We start from the raw sequence: 20,266 nt of genomic DNA on the forward strand, positions 1-20,266 counted from the left end.
GGTGAATACTCTGAAAGGAGGAGATTATGTGGCTTTTGGTTTCAGTCCTAGCAGCTGGCTGCAGTGCTGTGGGCTGTTGGTGATTCTGTCGCATATGGCAGGACACAGAACCTGAGCTCGGGAGTGGACTTTCTTCACCCTCCCCCCCAGCGGATTAGACAATGCTGTCCACATTCCGGGCTGCTCTTCTCTCAGTTGCTGTTCCTCTGTAAAATGCCCTCACAGACACACCTGCAGTGTGCTTTAGGAATCTCCCAGGCAAGACTACTCACCATCACAGTGTTTAATCACGATGGTCATTTAGTTAAAAATGGAATAAGCCACATTCAGTAACTGGCATGGACTCTCAGAATAAAAACGGTGTGTGACCCAGAATGCTATACAAAATACAGTATAGGCCAGGCCATGCTGGAACTTGTGGTAGGTGTGAACTACCCTGCCGGGCTTTTGAATGACAATGGTTTTGGGTTTGTTGTTGTTGTTGTTGTTGTTGTTTTTGGAACTGTGTAGCCCTGGCTGTCCTAGAGCTTGCTGTATAGACTGGCCTTGAACTCACAGGTAACCACTTACCTCTACCTCCCAAGTGCTGGGGTTAAAGGCGTGCGCCACCACTATCTGGCTGAATGACAGTATTTTTTGGAGAAGCAAACAAACCTTAAAGGCAGCATTGGAGAGTTCCTACAGTAAGGTGAAGACGCTCCTTAGTGTGACTGAAGATGAAGGGCAACCTGTTGTTTTTGGAGCACAGTGGGAGGAGCAGGGGTAGAAGAAAATTCAGTTACAGACTTGCCACTGTGGACAGCTGATGCTGTGCTAGCAAGGCCTTCTTAAACTTTCTGCAAGTGACTCCTTTAACCTGAGAGATTTTAACATGACCCTGTAAATATGAATATAAAGTAGGTATGTAAAACATTTAGTGATAACAGAGATAAAAGATACTTATAGTAATGGGATGGGTCTGATTGTTGAGTTTTACATAAAGAATTAAATCTTGGCTAAATAGTTGAAACTATAAGAGATGGCACTTTCAACTTTTTTTTTTTCTTTTGAGATAGGGTTTCTTTGTGTAGCCCTGGCTATCCTACAACTCAGTTTGTAGACTAGACTGGCCTCGAACTCAGAGATCCACTGGGATTAAAGGCATGCACCCATTATGTTTCTATAAGAATAGAAAACTTTATCTATACATATAATACATATATTTTACATACATACATACACTGTAGTTCATAACATGCAGTAATCTTTAATCTGAGCCAGTGTTTGGACAGCTTTCATTGAAATATCAAGGTGTTGATGAGCATGCAATGCAGAGTACGTGTGCTATATGTTCAGAGCAGAGGCTGCAGTGAAGTCATGTGTTGCAGGATGAATAAACACTGCCAGAAACAACTCTTGACTTCATCTTGGGAAGGTTGTTAGCAGCCTGGAACTCTCGATTCTCCAGCTTCTGCCTCCCAAGTGACAAGACTACACTCATTGGAGCTGGAGATACCGTTGAACAGTTAAGAAGGTTTTCTAGAGGATCTGTCTGAGTTTGGTTCCCAGCACTGTGTCAGGCAGCTCACAACTGCCTGTAAGTCAAGGCCCAGGAAGACTTAATGCCTCTGGCCTCCACAGGTACCCACACACACATGCACCTAATGTAAAAATAGAGTAAATCTTTGGAGGTTGGAGAGATGGCTGAGGGGTTAAGAACACTAACTATTCTGATAGAGAACCCTGGTTCTTTTTCTGGCTCAGACATGTAACAAACACCTACAACTTCAATTCTGGGGGCCTGACTTTCTCTGGCCTCACTGGGCCTTTGCATGCACATGGTACATATAAACTTACACAGGCACATAAACACATAATAACTTCAGTCATGTGCCACCGTACCTAGCCACTTTTCTCTATTTTCTCCAAGAGCCACAGGTTAGTGCTTTAACAAGAAATGCGCTTAAAGCCGGGCATGGTGGCACATGCCTTTAATTCCAGCACTTGGGAGGCAGAGGCAGGCGGATTTCTGAGTTAGAGGCCAGCCTGGTCTACAGAGTAAGTTCCAGGACAGCCAGGGCTACACAGAGAATCCCTGTTTCAAAAAACCAAAAAAAAAAAAAGAAAGAAAAGGAAAGAAATGCGCTTATTGTGCTGCTCCTCCCAGTCATTCTATCTTTTCTAATTTTGAAAGTAATAAAAACTCTAAATAAAGTTGAAAAAGAAACCAAAAACATAAAGTAATACCACCAACTAAATAATATGATAATTGTGGCTTATGAACCTTGAATTGACAAGGATCTTTTCAATTTTAAAACTTCAAATGAGCAAATTATATACTTAAATTGTTTAGATAGCCTAAAAGGTTTTTCTGCGTCAGATGTAGACAGCATCAGTAGTTTGTTTCTAACCTTCAATGAAAGATAAGTTAAAATAAAACAGTATGGTGATCTGGAAGAGCTGACACGCAAAACGCTGCTTGGGATTTACAACTTTCTTCCCAAAGAACTGCACTTCAGGTCTATGTTAAAAGTGTTGCGATGTCTGTTGACCCTGCGTGTCCTTTGCAGCAGCTCTTCAGAGCAGAGCAAAGAACCTGGTGTTCCTGTGTTCTTCCCAAATGCATTGCTGGCTGAAAGTGTGAGCATGTGCTTACAGACTGCGCCAACAGAGGGAGCCAGTAACAGCACTGAATTACCACAGGGAACAAAAGATGAGCCTTACCGGCCATCAGATAACCAGAAAATTTACCAGGACTTGTTGGTAAGTAGACCATTTTATTTTTGTGAAGTGCTTATTTAATATAAGAAATACTAGTTAAGCTTTCCATAGATTTAAACTGAATGAGATCTTGAAATAGAGTCATCTTTGACCACTAACAATAATTACAATATGTAATTGTTTAGATTTTTCGTAAATTTTGATAACATAAATGGTAAGCTTTCTAAGTCATCAGATATTTAGTAAGAGCAAACATTTGTTTGTTCTTGAAATTTTGGCTCTAAAAAAGGAGAAAAACCTATGTAATTACAAGTATACTAGGTAATTTATGGAATTTGACAAGATAATATTTAGCCTTCCTTGTGACAGTTTCCTAAAATCTTAAAGTTGTGTGCTTGAGAGAGGGCAGTTCACAAAGCTTGCTCTCTATTAGAAGACTCCCGATCAGGTGGCTCACAACCACTTACATTCCACCTACGAAGGCACACACGGGCACATAAATAAATAATAAACAAATCTTTTTTTTTTTAATCTTCAAAGGGTTAGTGATTTTTAGATGCATTCTTTTTCTTTCCATAGGGCCAAGTGAACCACCTACTAAGTAACGCCTCCCAAGAAACCGAAGAACCACCTACCAAAGCGGTAGTTACCAACCGTGAATGCGCCAAGACCCAAAATACTCACCATGCAAGGAAAAAAAGACACAATTCAGGACTGGTAGACAAAGATTGTGTACTCAGTGCAACTATTAAACAGCTAAGGAGCCTAGGAGTGAAAATCGACTCTCCCACTAAAGTGAAGAAAAATGAACAGAAAGTGGATCATGCCAGGTAACTAGGTTTTGTTTTGAAGATGAATAAATGTTAGGTATGTTGCAGCACTCCTGGAAAGTGTGTGCTTGCGTCCCAGGCCTGCTCATTTACTGTTTATTGAAAGCCTTCTGTATGTAGAATGCAAATATAAGATAAAATACAAAAGTTCCCCTTCCCTCAAATTCTTCAGTGTGTCGTAGTCATGGTTACTTTGTGTGTTTCTTTCACATTCTCCTAGAAATGTGATTTGCGTGGATGCTGGGAACTGAACCGGCTCTCTAGAAGAGCGGCAAATGCTCTTGGCACTGACGCATCTTCACAGGCCCTTCCCTGTGCCTTATAGCTGCATTATATTCTGTTGTACCCATGCACTATATAGTATGTTGAGCCCCCATGCTCTCTGAACTTTTATGTACTGTTTAAGTGCTAAGTATATGTCATTCTGCAAGTACTTGTTTAAATAGTTATAATAGGTGCTTTAGGGGGCTGGTGAGATGGCTCAGTGGGTAAGAGCACCCGACTGCTCTCCCGAAGGTCAGGAGTTCAAATCCCAGCAACCACATGGTGGCTCATAACCATCTGTAACAAGATCTGACGCCCTCTTCTGGAGTGTCTGAAGACAGCTACAGTGTACTTACATATAATAAATAAATAAATCTTAAAAAAAAAAAAAAAAAATAGGTGCTTTATCACTGCTTGCCGAATATTTATATTCATTTTAATCTTTACCAATAGTACAGGAAAATGAGGCTAACACTTTTGAATATTTTCTCTTTTAAAAAAATACACTTGTTTGCTCCTCCCTCTCTCCTCTTTCTCTCCTCTCTCCTCTCTCCTCTCTCTCCTCTCCTCTCTCTCCCTGTGATATCAGGGAACAATTTAGAGTCAGTTTTTTTCCACCATGTGGTCATTGAGCTCAACAGCAAATGCCTTTACCAACTAAGCCATCCCAGAAGCCCTGACAATTTTTTTATTTCTATACTAAGAGACAGACTCAGACGTCTGTGACCACACAGTGATTTCTTCAATCCCAAGGGCTCCAGGGCTCTCTCCTAGTCTCGGGTAACAGGCATGTATAGGATGCACATATGTACACACAGGCAAGACATTTATATACTTAAAATTAAGGTAATGCTTAAGGACAAAAAGCATGAGAAAGAACTTTATATATCTGCTTGGGTTCATAATTTCCCATGCTTCCCATGCAGAATCGTGTTTGTTTGAGCAACTCATTGTGTAGACCAGGTTCATAATTCTCTTGCCTCAGCTTCTTATTACAGGCATGATTAAGACTCCCATTAGGGAGTGAATATTGGATAATGTAATGTATTCCTTTTCTTTCTGTTTTTGCTTTCTGTTCTGTTGTACTTTGTATTTGGGAGAACGTTGGGGTTTTTTTTTTGTTTGTTTGTTTGGTTTGGTTTGGTTTTTTTAGGTTTCTTTGTTGTTGGTTTTTTTTTTGGGAGTGGGGGTGTTGGGTGTTGGTTTGGCTTGTTGTGCTTTTTAACAGGTTTTGTGTAGCCTAGATTGGCCTTAACTGATTATCCTTCCTCGGGGCTGGGATAGCAGGCCTGCAGCACCACACCTAGCTTGGCAATGGTGCTTCTTCACAATAGCCATCCTATGGCCATGCTGTTTGTAAAACTTTGAAACTGGCAAGTCAGTCAGTAATTTGCATTCAGACCGTGAAGATGGGCCACCTCCTGGTTATAATGTATGCTCTGAATCTGTGCCTGCACCATCTTAAGTCTGGGGAGTCAGTTTAGAAGCCTTCGTAAGATTAAAGTGGAAACTTTTATTAGTTTTGCAGAATGAAACTCTTTGCTATTTTGAATAAGGTAAAAAAGCTGCCTTACTTTGCCGTGTCTTTCAGTGTTTTGGCCTGCATCAGCCCGGAAGCAGTGATCTCTGGATTAAACTACATGTCGTTTGGTAATGTTGGCATGAGCAGCCTAAGTCCCACTGGTGTGGATCTGAGCATGGAGGCCAATGCCATTGCTCTGAAGTACTTAAGTGAAAACCAGCTGTCACAACTGTCTCTTGCTCGGTCAAAGCAGAATAACGGTGACTCCTCTGTCGGCCTTCTACATATTAATTCAGACAGGAGTACAGTGGGGCTTAGCTTAGTTTCACCAAGCAACATGTCATTTGCAACCAAAAAATACATGAAGAGGTATGGACTCTTACAAAGCAGTGACAATAGTGAGGATGAAGAGGAGCCTCCCAGCCACGCAGATAGTGAGAGCGACCATGTGTTGAACAGAAACCCAGCATGCAGACCTGTGCAATGTGGTCATGAGAAAGAGCCTTCTTGGAATGCCTGTGAAATAGCTCAGTGCTCTGACTGTGGCTCTGCGGACACACGCACAGATGTGCCAGTACTGAGAAATATCACAAATCAAGCTGTGCAGCCTAGAGCAACAGAGCACTTGAATGAAGACTCTGCTATTTCATTAAGGAATCTTAAGCCAAACCCGGCAATGAACCTCCGAACTGGAAAGGCAGAGTTTACTCATCATCCCGAGAAGGAAAATGAAAGAGACATTGCAGTTTTTCCCGGAACCTTGCCATCTCCTGAGACTTTAAAACAAATGAATAGCATGGATTCTGTGGGCACCTTCTTAGACGTAAAGCGTCTCAGACAGTTACCTAAGTTATTTTAACTCTTCATTTCTCTTTTTGTGGTGTGAGGACTGGGTGTGTATTGATGGCACTTAAGAAATCCAGACCTTTGGGATTAAGACAGGGTTTCTCTGTGTAGCCCTGGCTGTCCGGGAACTCAATCCATAGACCAGGGTAGCCTCGAACTCACAGAGATCCACCTACCTCTGCCTTCCAGGTGCTAAGTAGGACTAAAGGCTTGCATCATTGCCTGGCGGCCATGACCTTTGGAATTTCTAATACCTTTTAGAGTCTTTTCCCTATTAGTAGCAAATTAACATTGGCTGGGGGTTGGGGGTGGTTGACCCAGTTGTGAGGTGGCTTCTTAGTGGGAAGGCTGGGTTTATTCAGCATCACTGAACCTAAAACAGAAGCAAGACTCTAAGACCAGGTGCCGCAGCTAATCAAGTTCAAATGTGTTTCCCTGTACCCCAGGGCCTTGCATTTGCTAATGGGCTCCATTACTGAGCCTGACCACTGAGCTATATCCTCAACTGTAGATTTTTTAAAAGAAGGTCTCAGGTCAATCTGTAGCCTAGGCTGGCTTCAGACTTAGAATTCTGCCTTCCTCGTCTGGCTCAGGTATGCACTTTACCCTGTGTCTCCCAAAAATAGTTTTTTTACATAATCATAGTTTGTTTCCAAACTAAGAAATTACATAGACACAATACTGCATAAACAGCAGAACTTTTCATTGCCTTGGGTTCTTATTGGTGGGATGAGGCAGTGCTGGGGTTGAACCCAGGTACCTCACACAAAGTGCTATAGCACTGAACTTTATACCTCAGTCCATGAGGTGTTCTGTGTACTCATTGATTCACAGTTTTTGTGTATAGATACATGAAATTATATCGCATAGCTTCCACTAACCTAAGACCTGTCCTCCCTCCATCCCTACCGATAGCCCTACCATCACCAGAATGTTTTTATCATTTTAAGAACATTTCATAAACAGAATTGTACTTTTAAAAACAATTTTTTATTTAGCATTCTACCTTTTGAAATGTACTGTCTTACTCCAAATAATATCCTGAGATCTATCCAAGTGTTGGGTGTGTTGGTAATTAATTCTTTTCTTATTCTTTACTTCTATTCCCCCCCCCCCAAGTTGTTTCAAATTGTTGTTTCCAAAGAAAAAAGAAAAGAAAAAAAAAAACCCTCATTGACTTGAAAGATTTAGGTTTCTGCTGAAGTTAAAATGTGGTTGCCCTGTATTAAAGCTTGTCTCATAACTGAAAAAAACTGACTTCTCTTCACTGAATGTTTTCCTTGCTTTGTTGAGGTAGGGTTTCTTTGTGTAGTCCTCGCTGTCCTGGACTTAGCTCTGTAGACCAGGCAGATCTCAAACTCACAGAGATCGCCCTGCCTCAGCTCTCTGAATGTTTTTGTTGTTGTTATTGTTTTTGGTTTTTGGAGACAGGGTTTCTCTGTGTAGCCCTGGCTGTCCTGGAACTCACTCTGTAGACCAGGCTGGCCTCGAACTCAGAAATCCACCTGCCTCTGCCTCCTGAGTGCTGGGATTAAAGGCGTGCACCACCACTGCCTGGCTCTGAATGTTTTTTTTTTAACTTCGCTGTGGCTTCCTGAGACAATTTCTAATAGAGAACTATTGTTGGTTATCAAAGCCACAGAGCTAGGGACCTGAGAGCACGACTTTCCCACATTGCTTCGTTTTCAAGTCAAACAGGTGACAGTGGTGTTTCCCTCTGTTTCTACTTGAGATCTCCAGAAAGTAGACATCTCAGTGCCACTTAGACATATATGCTTTTTAAATTGAGCCCTCCCACTTTCACCAAAAAAAAAAAAAAAAAAAAAAAAAAAAAAAAAAACCTGAATGTGGGTGCCATTTTTATTGTACTATCAAAAACAGAATATTAAGCCAGGTGTGTGGCACATGCCTTTAAATCCCAGCAGGCAAAGACAAACAGATGTCTAGGTTTTTAAGCCAGCCTGATCTACATAGCAAGTCCCAGGACAGTGAGAGCTACAAAGAGAGACTTTGTCTTAGAAAGAAAGAAGGAAGAATTTAATTAATTAATTAATTAATGGTTTAACCAAGACAGCTTCAGCAACTATCTTACTCTTGCTATGACTCCTAATTTTTAAGCTAAACAAGAAGCTGTTTGTCTGGACAATACAAACTACCTAAGTTAGGAAGAATTTAACTTTGCCACCTGTTATCACATCTGACTGAGTGCTTCTGATAAAGATGTTTAAGAAATTTTCAAAGCTGAGTTTAAACCACAGAGTAATTCAATAAAACATCTTTTTTTTTCTACTTAGTGCTTGCTAAGAAAGATCACCAATAAAACCTAGTCTAGAAAGTTCTGTAAGGGACTGGTGAGATGGCTCAGCAGGTAAAAGCACCAACTGCTCTTCCAAAGGTCCTGAGTTCAAATCTCAACAACCACATGGTGGCTCACAACCACCTGTAATGAGATCTCATGCCCTCTTTGTAGTGCGTCTGAAGACAGCTACAGTATATAATAATAAATAAATCTTTGGGCCGGAGCAAGTAGGGACTGAGCAAGTGGAGCTGGCCGGAGCGAGCAGAGGTCCTAAATTCAATTCCCAACAACCCCATGAAGCCTCACAGCCATCTGTACAGCTACAGTGTACTCATATACATTAAATAAATAAGAAAGTTCCGTAAGAACTGTGGGAAGTTAGCTGCTCTTAGGTGTCTTTGGCAGAAGTATTAGTACAGGGAAATGGGGTTAAAAGATTTTGGGGATGTTCAATCCTCAATTGACATTTCTCACAATTTCTGTCTACTAGTCCCTTACTCTTCTTAAGATCTTGGGTGCTATTTCAATTGGAATAAGAAAATGGTGGAATTTATGTTACCCAGCATCTGGGAAATAAACCCATTAGTCTGGGTTCTGGCTATTGGCACATTGTTTTCTCCTCTGTTTCAAATCTCACCATCTAAAGTGCTGCTTGTTGACTGTTGTAGCTGCTTGTCTTCTCCATCACCCTTCTCAGTGCTCAGTCCCATGGAAGTAGGGAGACCTGTTAAGTAAGCCTTGTAAAAGCTGCAAAGATTCTAAAGGAAAAGGTTATGTCACCTATATGTTGAAAAGCTGCAGTGACTGCTTCTGTCTTTTAGGACTTGCTGTGTGCTGGGGGCTCTGCACCAGCACTTAGCACACAGTAGTTCCTTGAAGCGTCCTGGCCTACCCCCACTCGCTCATGTCAATCACTGTCTACTCTAGGTGTCTTGAAGCAATTGAAAAAGAAAGCCTTCCCGAGGCCAGAGAAATCAAAGAAGAACTAGCTTCCCGCTGGATATGGATCTGGAGCTGGATTCAGATACTACTGTCTAGTTCTGCACTGTCCAGGCTGCCCCACTTGGCTTTCCTTCTGTTCCGAGAGCAGGAACCACCATTTACTGAGTGTCCTGCAGGTGCCAGCTTTGGTCAAGGGTTCCACTAAAGACTTGACAGTGTAGAGCTAGCGCTGAACTGCTGCAAGGGCCTAGATTAGCAGTGTGCTCTGCTCTCCCCTGCTTCCCATGTGCTGCTCACAGGGCAGGACTTTTATTAGCCTTCCAGATTGAGGGGCCTTTATGTCTGCACAATAAAGCTCCAGATCATGCTCTGTACTTGCAGACTTTCTGCTTTCAAAGTGGTTTTCCAGGTATCCACCCCTCCTCATAGTCTTGAAACCCTTACCAAAACTTGTACAGCAGGCATATTTGTAATTCTCTACAGAAGATAGAAGAACATGCCAACTAGAACTGAGCCAAAGTCAGCAGCCTTATGTCCATCCACAGACGCTAACCCAGTAGCAACTGCCCCCTCTACCCTTCTTCTACACAAGGACCCTTTTTACCCCCCAGCATTCAACCAGTTCAGCAGGTATGTTGATCCTGCTAGGTACTGACCACAATGCTGAACCGAATGGAGAACAAAGCAGCCATGCTTTATCACATCTTGGTGAGGGAGTGATGCACTGAATGCTCACAGTAAAACTAGTAAGACGTTGGCACACTGGAGAAACAGAAGAAAGCTTATGTTCAGAGTATTCTAGGAAAATGACATTTTTTTCCCCCAGAGTCTTTTGATGTCGATAAGAAAGGGAAGGGGAAATAGAATTGTTTCTGCACCGAAGCCTGAGGAGATGAACAGACGGTGCTTTGGACGAGGGAATTTAGCTCAGGGAACCAACAGTAGGAAAGAAAACAGAAAGGCTGCATTGAGAGTTAGCAACCACTGGACCCCAAACTCCATACTAGATAGATAACTTAGAGGTTTAACTCCTCAGTTTTGGAGTTGATGGGGTAACCCTGTACGACATCCTGTGCATGAAATGTTGGTACAGAAATAAGACGTGAGCCAGGTAGGATGGTGCTCACGTTGAATCTCTCAGCACCTGGGAGGCAGAGGCAGGCAGATCTCTGTGAGTTTGAGGCTAACCTAGTCTACATAATGAGTTCCAGGACAGCCAGAACTACTTACTAGATAGACCCTGTCTCCAAAACCAAAATACAAAACAAAACAAAACAAAACAAAAAAAAAAAAAAAGCAAAACAGTGCCGAAGAGAGGGAGGAGGAAAGACGCGAGCAGAGCTGTGAAAGTCCAGAAGGAGGAAAAGCTTTCTAGATGAGCACTGGTGTGCAGTTTCACCTTGAAGGATCCCAAAGGACTTCCCAGGCGTTGATAAGGAAAGGGTTCCTTTTTTAAAAATTAATGTTTAATATACTTCACACAATAAAAGTTACCTCCCCCAACAAAAACAACTGGGTAGGAATGCTGGCTGAAAGAAGAGCATTATGTTTCTGCCTCTGGCTTACACATTACCCTCTTTTTAAAAGAAAAAGCCCCCCTAAAAGGTGGGAGCATGGAGGCCTAGGTGGTCCCCCTACATCCATCCCCCACCTCCCCTAATCGGAGCTGTCTGGGTCATGGGGGAACATCCTCACAGGAAATCCTGTTTCCCCACTTCCTGGCCAGTGGCTGAACTCCCGGAAAAGGATGGATTTGGGGGGAGCTGTGTCCTGCCTCTTCGTGGGAGGTCTGGGGTCAGGACAGTGGTACTCCCTAAAAACGACAGGAAGGATGCTATTAGGCTTCCAAGAGAGTCAAAATTGTGGGATGCTAAAAATCCACCCAGTCTCCATTGTACACCGGAGAACCCAGCCACAGGAAAGAAGGGACTTGGTCTGGGTCTTGTTGCAGGTGCGACAACTGAGACCGGAACTCAAGGCAGCCGTCTCCACAGCATGTGGTCTGTCGCAGGGTCTTAGCTAGTTAGCAATCAAGTGGTCAAACCCAGGTCCTCAACTGAAGCCTGACATCCTGGAAACGCAATAAAGGCCACAGACACACACAGAGACACAGACACAGACACACAGACACACACACACACACACACACACACAGAGAGAGAGAGAGAGAGAGAGAGAGAGAGAGAGAGAGAGAGAGAGAGAGAGGCTTTGCTTATATCACTGACTTCCAAACTTCGCATTTTGGAGAACCCTTCAGAACCCAACTTAGATGACCCCCTGCATCATCTCCTCCATCTTACAGACTCGGAGGCCTCACGTGGTAGTGCCATTTTTCCTTGGTCCAACTCAACAGCCCTTTCTCTGATCCTCTTGTCCTCTTAAACCACCCTCCATGTGTACCCATGGCAATGAGCACTCTCTGATGACTCCCTTGTTCAGTGAAGAGCCACATGTAAAACATGTCCTTTTCATCTGCCTTTCTTAGGGCAGAGGGCTGAGGCAGCCAGGAACTTAGGCCCCCTAAAGCTCATTCCTTACTTACCTTATTAAGGTGGCAACGGGTCTTAGCTAAGGGTGGGACAATTGAGTCACTCTTGATGAGTGATGAGTGATTCCAGATTTCCCACCCCTGACTGAGATATTGTATGGCTTGCCCTGCCCCCACCAGCACAAGACTGATGATGGAGTAAGTAGCTAGGTGACTCTGGATGGAAACCTGCATTTCCCCGCTGCACCAGATGGGGGCACCACTCAGAGTTAAGTGTGGCGGCAACCAGGGATCCGTTTCTCTCTTTCCTGCCCAGACAGAATGCCCTTTCAAATTCGTCTGTGGCTGGTTTTGGAGCAGTTCCACTTCCTCCAAGTGAAGCCCAGGTCCCAGCTGAGTGTTTGCTCTCCATTTCTCTCTGCAGCTCCATCAGTCTCCCTCTGATTTCTTCAGTACATGGTCTGTGGTATGCTGGATAAAGACAAGCCAGGGACATGATCCTATCTTTGGAGGGTCTTTGTGCCCAGCACCATGCTGGGGATAATCAAGGGATACAGGGATTTCTGCTTTGCAGGGAGTCACAGGGCAACCTCACTTCTGCTCATCTTCTGTCCTAGAGAAATTGCTTTGTGCTTACCATTCCCTTTCTTCCCCCCACCACCGATTCCCTCAAGGCCTGCGGAAATAAGATAACGATGGGCTAGCCTGGGAGAAACAAAACGCCTACACATACATCACAAATGTCCCTAGTCCTGTAGTAAGCAGAAACCATACGGTCCCCTGAGAACAGATGGGCTTGGTCCTCTCATACTCTTGACAGTTAGCACAGAGCCCACACGACTGGCTCGAAATGAACCAACAGCCAGAAGCTGTGCCCACGGTACAAATGAGGAAACAGTTTCCAGATGGGGTCACAGCTTGCCCTCCTCTACCACTGGTGTCAAGGTTGGGAGAAAGCTGGAATTTGTTTTTCTTCTCTCTTTTCATTTACGCTGGCTCAAATTCACATTTAGCTGAGGACAACCTTGAGCGTCTGGTCTGCCTGCCTTCACCCTCCTGATGTTAGCATCAGAAGGTGTTCTGTCCTTCATTTATGCTGCAGATCAAACCCAAGGACCCAGCATGCCAACTACTCTACCAACTGAGTTATTTCTCAGCCCCAATCATGGATTTCTTACCTTCCTACACAGCCCGCTACCACAGAAAGGGGAGCTTTCATTTCTGATGTTCGGGGGTCCAGGATAGTGTCTGGCACATACTAGGCCTGTAGTAAATGGAATGAATACATGAGTGACCAGAGCTGGGTTTCTTTGCTTCATCCAGGGCCACCGTCTTCACAAACCCACTTTGTACAACTTGAGCCTTCTGCTTCCTACTGCTGGCTCTTCCCAGTTGCTCCTGATCTTCCCTTCTCTGATCGTATTATACCTATTTACACCAGTGTAAAGCCCTGTCTAATATGGATTCCCAATACTGTTTAGCACCCCTCTCTAACATATTAGGCTGCACAATAACTCTTTGCTTCTGCTTCTGTTTCTTTCATGGAAGTGTCTCTACACCTAAATACAGGGTCTGAACAGAATAAGGCTCATAAACACACACACACACACCACTTCTGTTCTTTAAATGCCCTAGACATGGTGCTTTTTCCACTAGTATCAGTTGGTCTTTGCAGCAACCCTGTGAATAGTGGTGTTTTAAAGATGAAGAAACTGAGGCACAAAATAGTTAAGGAGTCTCTTCTAGCTCAGAGTGCCCTGGTGATCAGTTATTTACCCTTAATTATTAAGGGGTCATATCCTGGGGTGTGGTTCAGGGCCAGGTACCCTGGGCTACACAGAGATAGATGTCTTCTGCCACAGCTTCTCCTGGCAACCCAAAGCTACCTGGCAGAGTCCAGTCTGCCTAACACCTATGAATCTATGAGATACCTTAAAAAGCATATCCTTCCTTCTATACATCTTTCCACTTCCTCCTCTTCTCCACCCTATTCATCAGACAACTGTCTCAGTCAGTGGGGAACATGAAGAGGGGATATGGATGCTTGCTTTCACAGGTGCCTCTGCATAAAGGGAGTTCTCAGTGAGCTGGAGCAGAGGCTATGGAGGAAGGAAGCAGAGATGACAGATTAAAGACAGATGCAGAGACAAGGCCTTTATACAGGAAAGAGGAGCAGATTCAGAGTTTGCCTGAGCCTAAGATAGAGACCGGAGAAATGAAAGGCAGAGTGAGCAAGATAAGAGATGAAAGGAATAGACCCCGGGGTTCCTCCACTGCATCCTCATTACAGATAGGAAAACTGAAGGTCAGAGGAAGTGGTGGTTCTACTTCCTACGGATGTATCCATCACTCTTGTAAATACACTGGGTCAGGTCCTCCCTTCTCCAGCACTTTCCTCTTGCCCTTGTGCACTAGGACTGAGTAACACAAGTGACACCCAGTGGGAGGCTCTTGGACAAGTCAACCAGGAAGAGGGAGAGAGGAGACAGTGTAGACAAAATAGATTGACAGGGAAGTTTTTCTGGACTAGGTAAGCTTGAAGAAGGGCACAGAGGGTGTAAACAACTGTATTAAGGTATATGGTTTATGTGCAGTAAGATATACCATTTCAGCATCCAGTTAGCTGAGGTTTGACAACACTTTTATAGTCATTACCACAATCAATGTATAGAATATGTCTTTGATAGAAAGTTCCGTTGTGTCTCTTGTATCCACTCCATGTTGCATTTTATCCTTCTGAACTCTGTCATTGTAGATTCATTTTGCTTTTCTTCCCCTAGGGTTTCATGTACATGTAGCTAGTTACTATAGACACTGTCTGATCGCTTTCACTCTGCATGAATTGGAGGTTTTCTATGTTTTTACATGTATCTGAAGTTATTTTTATTGCTCAGCCATATCCAGTTGCATGCCTGGACCAATATATGTACCTATCTGTTGATATGCTTTGAAAGTATTTCTACTTTTTTTTTGTTTGTTTTTTGTTTTGTTTTTGAGACTATGTGGCTCTGGCTGTCCTGGAACTCGAAATATAGGCCAGGCTGGTGTGGCACTCACAGAGACTCACCTGCTTCTGTCTCTCACATTCTGGGATTAAAGGTGTGGACCATTATGCCCTGCTTATTTATTTTTTGATGCTATGGATAAGTCTTTATATGCATATATTCCTGTGGATATGTTTTTATGTCTCTCAATAAATATGTATTATTAACCATATGATTAAAGGGGCTCAAGTGTGTGTATTTTTCTCCAATATGGCTGAGTAGAGTTTGCATTCCCTTCAGTGTACAAGAATGCCAGTTGACCTTTATTCCTATCAACACTTGGTCTTGTCTGTCTTTCACGTTCTAGCCATATTGACAGACTTGTCATGGTAGCTCTTTGTAGTTTGAATTTCTGTTTCTCTGGTGTAACTTTCTTTTCATGAAAGTTTTGTTTTCTAAGTTCATAAGGATTTTCAACTCAGACACATTACAGTGATACTCACTGTTCGGCTGAAGATTTTAAAGTAGTTCACACAGGAAGAAATGTCATATAGCCAACAGGGGTGGAGAGGACAATAGGCCATGTTGTTCTAGGCTACACAGCAGTTAAATGACAAGAGTGAGCCTGCTTTCTCACCTCCAAAGTAGCGTCACCAGGCGGCATGACACTGTCATTGTCTACAGTCAGATGACAGGTGGACACAAGGGCAGAAGAGGTACACACAGAGAGATGCTCAGTACATGCATGTGCAGGGCCTGGAGGCATATCTACTGTCTTGATGTGTGTCATAAACCTGGCCACTGTCCTGATGACCATCGGCAGCTATTTGCGACAGAGTTGGTGGTTGTGCGTGTATTGTCTTCTAATGGCTTGAACAAGTAAAACATTAATGGCAGAATGCTCTCTCCTGAGGACAGAAAGCTTGGGAACACAAACTGGGGACACAGCTTTGGTCCTCTGTGTACTTCTAGAAGATGCATAGGTTGCACAAGGAAGATAGGAGGCTAGAGAGCCCGCTGCCTTCTGCAGCTGCTCATTCATTTTGCTTTGGATTTTTTCCTTTCATTTCTCTTTCTTTCTTTCTTTCTTTCTTTCTTTCTTTCTTTCTTCCTTTCTCACCAATGGTGCTCTAGTTCTTAAGCTGTGTGCTGCAGACATCATCCTGGAGGCTGGTGAAACACACCTGGCCTCTCTTCCAGAGGAGCCTAGGGTCCCCTTCCAGAACTGACTTCTCTAAGGACATGGCCCCTCCTTTGAAAGTCATACATTAGAGCAAAGCCCTTTCCATCCCTGCAAATGCTGATGGCAAGGCTGGGATAAGAACATGGAAATGATTTCATCTGTGGGGTTCTGGGCTCAGCCTTGCAAACTAGAATGGCAGGGGCTCATTCCTAGTAAGGAACAGAGGCAAAATATGGAGGACAGTTATATGGAAATGAATTGGAGCAGGTTATGACATCTCCTTAAATGGGCATATTTACCATCAATAAGTTTTATAAAACCCACTGTCAGGTATGGGCAATTATCACCTCCTCTTTACAGAGGAGGAAAATGGAAGAGGCTATCTTGCCTATGCTCATGCAGCCCAGTGAGAAAGCAGGAATGAGGGCTCAGACATGCTAGTCAATGGTTCTGCTCTGCTGCCTGGAGGCACCAGAATGTCCCGGCTGGGAATTCTTTATTCACAGCAAGTTGCTTAGATGTCTGAGCTATCTACTAAGTGGAAGTCCCGACCTTCCCTACGTCTTTGAGCTGTTGTAAAATGAACGGAATTGACATTATGAAGTGTTTAGGTCTGGCACGATACAAATTCGTTATAAACCCATCTGCCCACCAGAGTGCTGGCAGACCGAACTTCTCCAGGGGTGGAAGCTCAGAGATGGTACAGCACCTGAAAACATTGCAAACCCTGGACTCTGGAGGGCGGACAACGTAGGCCCTGGGAGTGGAGGAGCCTGTCCCCTGCTCTTGCCTACCCGGGGCCAGACTCCAGACTCCCTGGTTCCTCACCTCCCCGCCCCCTCACCACCCCCACCGAGGCGCTCCGAATTTCCTGCCCGACCGAGGCCCGGCTCGGGCGGGTGGAGGAGGGCTGGCATTTCCTGGCCGCCGCGTCACTGGCTCAGCGGTGCTCGGACAAAGCGCTGACCGACAGGCACCAGAAGCTATTTCAGGCGGCGCCCAGCTTAGCGCGCAGTTTCCGTTTTTCCACCGTCGGAAACAGGGAACAGGGAGCTTGCAGACGTCACAAACCCCCAGCCTCAGGCGTGGGTCCAGGGACCAGGAGAGGCAAGGCCCATGTGTTAGAAACAGGGTAGAGGCAGACGCTATCCCCGCACCTTCTATCCAACCTTACTCCTTAACTGTCCTTGGAAACACCAGAGAAGGCCATTTCACACCCAGGAAAATGATCCAGTCGTCATTGGTCAAGCCAAATGCATAACCTTTTCAAGCCCATAAACCTCGAGACAGCCTTACCCCATTCCCTCTCCTGAATTAACTAACCTGCCCCCAGACATCCTGGATTCTTCGATTTTCATTATTCGTAGTTCTTCCAAACTCAGTCTTAAATACCCTGTGCGAAACATCTACCCCACACCTTCTCTTCCATCTCCTGGAAGGAGAATTAGAACAAGCTCTAACCTCTTTTCTCTGGTCACAGAACACTTAGCCTTCACCTCCCAGCTCCCCACACCAACACAGCCCCTACCGCCATTTCAACCCAAGGCTTTCCTTTCCTTTCCTTTCCTTTCCTTTCCTTTCCTTTCCTTTCCTTTCCTTTCCTTTCCTTTCCTTTCCTTTCCTTTCCTTTCCTTTCCTTTTTCCTTTTTTATTAGATATTTTCTTTATTTACATTTCAAATGTTATCCCTTTCCTAGTTTCCCCTCCGAAAGTCCCCTATCCCTTCCCCCTCCCCCTTCCCCTGCTCCCCAACCCACCCACTCCTGCTTCCTGGCCCTGGCATTCCCCTATACTGGGGCATAGAGCCTTCACAGGACCAAGGGCCTCTCCTCCCATTGATGACCAACTAGGCCATACTCATGGCTCTAACTGCATACTGCATATGCAGTTAGAGCCATGAGTCCCACCATGTGTTTTCTTTGATTGGTGGTTTAGTCCCAGGGAGCTCTGGGGGCACTGGTTAGTTCATATTGTTGTTCCTCCTATGGGGCTGCAAACCCCTTCAGCTCCTTGGATACTTTCTCTAGTTCCTTCATTCCAAGGGTTTTCTAAAAAAGCAAATCCGATCTTACATAGGACAGCAAGCCCTTATGTAAACACAGTGGTAAAAACAAAACCCTCAATTCTTCCACCCATACTGTACCAGTTTTCTGTTTCTTACATTAACTTTCCCCCTTTCTGTGTCAGCCCTTGGTCCAGGACGCCTGGCTTTCCTGGGAAGCACACCCAGTTAGCTCACATACAATATAGTTAGCCCATATAACCAAGCGAAGGCAGCACAGCTGGACTTTCATCAAATGTCACAGAGGAACAGACAGGTGTAACTAATACTCCATCTCCAGTATTGGTCCTGAAATCTAGGAGGGGCAGAACTCAAAACAGGTGCTACTCTTTGGAATCAGCCCTTGACTGAGTCTCAGTCTGTGACCGGGTTCAGAGCTACTGGAAGGTCAATGCAGTTTGGGATGCTTAGTGGGGTCTATGGAATGGAAATTGAACAAGAGAGTTCAGATAGGTGCTGGCGTTACTCTAGCTATAAGTTTGATCAAGTTACATCTCTTTGCCCCCTACTTTCCTTTAACATTCTTAATTTCTGTATGGCAACCAGACAAATGCCTATGATATCTTATTAGCTCCCTACCACCCACTTTTTATATTATTTCTCATGTATATGAAACTTTGGCATTTAAAATATTATTATTATTCATTTAGGCTTTTTGAGAAAGGGTTTCTCTGTGTAGTCTTGGCTGTCCTGAAACTCCATATGTAGATTAGGCTGGCCTCTAACTCAAAGGATCTGCCTGCCTGCCTCAATGAGAGCTGGGATTAAAGGTATGTGCGTTTATTCTTTGAGTATTTTATAAAATGAATTTTGATCATATTCACCTCCTATTACCCCTCATCTCCTCCTATCCTGATGTCTTTTTTTTTTTTTTTTTAAATCTACAGAGAGGCTAGAGAGATGGCTCAGTGGTTAAGAGCATTGGTTGCTCTTCTGGAGGACCTGGATTTGATTTCCAGTGTCTATATGGTAGCTCACAAACTCCTGTTTCAGAGGAGCTAATGTGTCTGCCTTCTTCTAGTCTCTGGATACAGTACATAGACATTAATACAGGCAAAACCAGGGACCACACCCTTAAAAATGATTCCCCTTCTCAAGAAGTGTTCAACTGTCAATAGCTCTTCAGTTAGCGGTGAAGGCTCATGAACACCCCCACACACACACACACACACACATACACCTACCTTCTGGCTAGAATCTTGACTGGCTTGATCCTGAGCAGGCAACCACAGCTGTGAGTTGGTCCTTTTCTGACCAGAAGGTAGTCACTCTGGTCTTCCTTAACTGCTCTTACTATCTTTTTCTTCTTTTCTTCTCTTCTGCTTCAAGGCAGGGTTTCACTATGAACCCGTGGCTGGTGGCTGACCTGGCTCTCTATACCAGGCTGTCTTTGAATTCGTGGGTGTCCACCTCCCTCTGCCTCCCAAACACCACCATGTGTCCACCATGGTCTCACTCACATAGCCCAAACTGGCCAAGAATTCTGCTATTTTTGCCCTTATCTTTTGGATTACAACAGCCAGTTTCCACCATCATAGAAAGAAAAACCCAGATACTCCTCAGCCCATTGGGTTCCTACAATGTACCTATGGGCTTCAATGTCAAACTTCTTTCAAATCAGGCTTCTGTCCCTCACTAGAAATTTAATATTGAGTTATTGACACAGCCCTGTCACCCCCTCCCCCCACTGTTTTCTCACCTATAAATTAGGAATAATAAAAGCACCAATGGGGAGAAGTTGGATGAAGGGGGAAAAGTATCACTAAAGCACACTATTATTCAAAGGTGCCCTAATGATATCCAATTGTATGGTATTTAAAAAATAAAAAATAAAAGCATTACGAAACCGGGTGTGGTGGTGCATGCCTTTAATCCCAGCATTCCAGAGGCAGAGACAGGTGGATCCCTAAGTTCGAAGACAGCCTGGTCTACAGAAAGAGTTCCAGGACAGCCAAGGCTACACAGACAAACCCTATCTCAAACAAAACAACAAAAACCAAAAAGAGAAAGAAAAGAGCTAATTTAGAATTTTCTCATTTATACACCTGCTTATTTTTATTTTTGCAGTGCTGAGAATTGAGTCCTTGGCCTTGCACAAGATTGGCAAGCCCTCAAACTCCAGTCCTTAGGGATATTTAAGGAAAAT

General features: G+C 44.0%; 1 protein-coding gene and 1 long non-coding RNA gene across 9 annotated transcripts in view; one reads left to right on the forward strand and one right to left on the reverse strand.

Moving 5' to 3' along the window:
• Positions 1-7,415, forward strand: part of Stil (Scl/Tal1 interrupting locus) — a 43,096-nt gene extending 35,681 nt beyond the window's left edge. For 7 of the 8 annotated variants that reach the window (XM_017320088.1, NM_001304553.1, NM_009185.3 and 4 more), the window contains 3 exons: positions 2,550-2,742; positions 3,280-3,530; positions 5,386-7,415. In XM_017320088.1, the coding sequence (XP_017175577.1) occupies positions 2,550-2,742; positions 3,280-3,530; positions 5,386-6,175 (1,234 nt within the window). In that variant the 3' untranslated portion in view covers positions 6,176-7,415. The remainder of the gene's footprint in view (positions 1-2,549; positions 2,743-3,279; positions 3,531-5,385) is intronic. The other variant, NM_001304555.1, reaches the window with a different exon arrangement.
• A 4,137-nt stretch (positions 7,416-11,552) lies between these two features.
• On the reverse strand, positions 11,553-19,793 carry Gm52674. Its single transcript, XR_003955097.1, has 3 exons — positions 19,305-19,793; positions 13,070-13,155; positions 11,553-12,362 (listed from the first exon to the last, which is right to left on the reverse strand). It is a non-coding gene; the product is annotated as a predicted gene, 52674 (long non-coding RNA).
• Between the last annotated feature and the right edge of the window lie 473 nt (positions 19,794-20,266).

This window comes from Mus musculus, chromosome 4 (assembly GCF_000001635.26).
Source record: "Mus musculus strain C57BL/6J chromosome 4, GRCm38.p6 C57BL/6J".
NCBI lineage: Eukaryota > Metazoa > Chordata > Mammalia > Rodentia > Muridae > Mus > Mus musculus.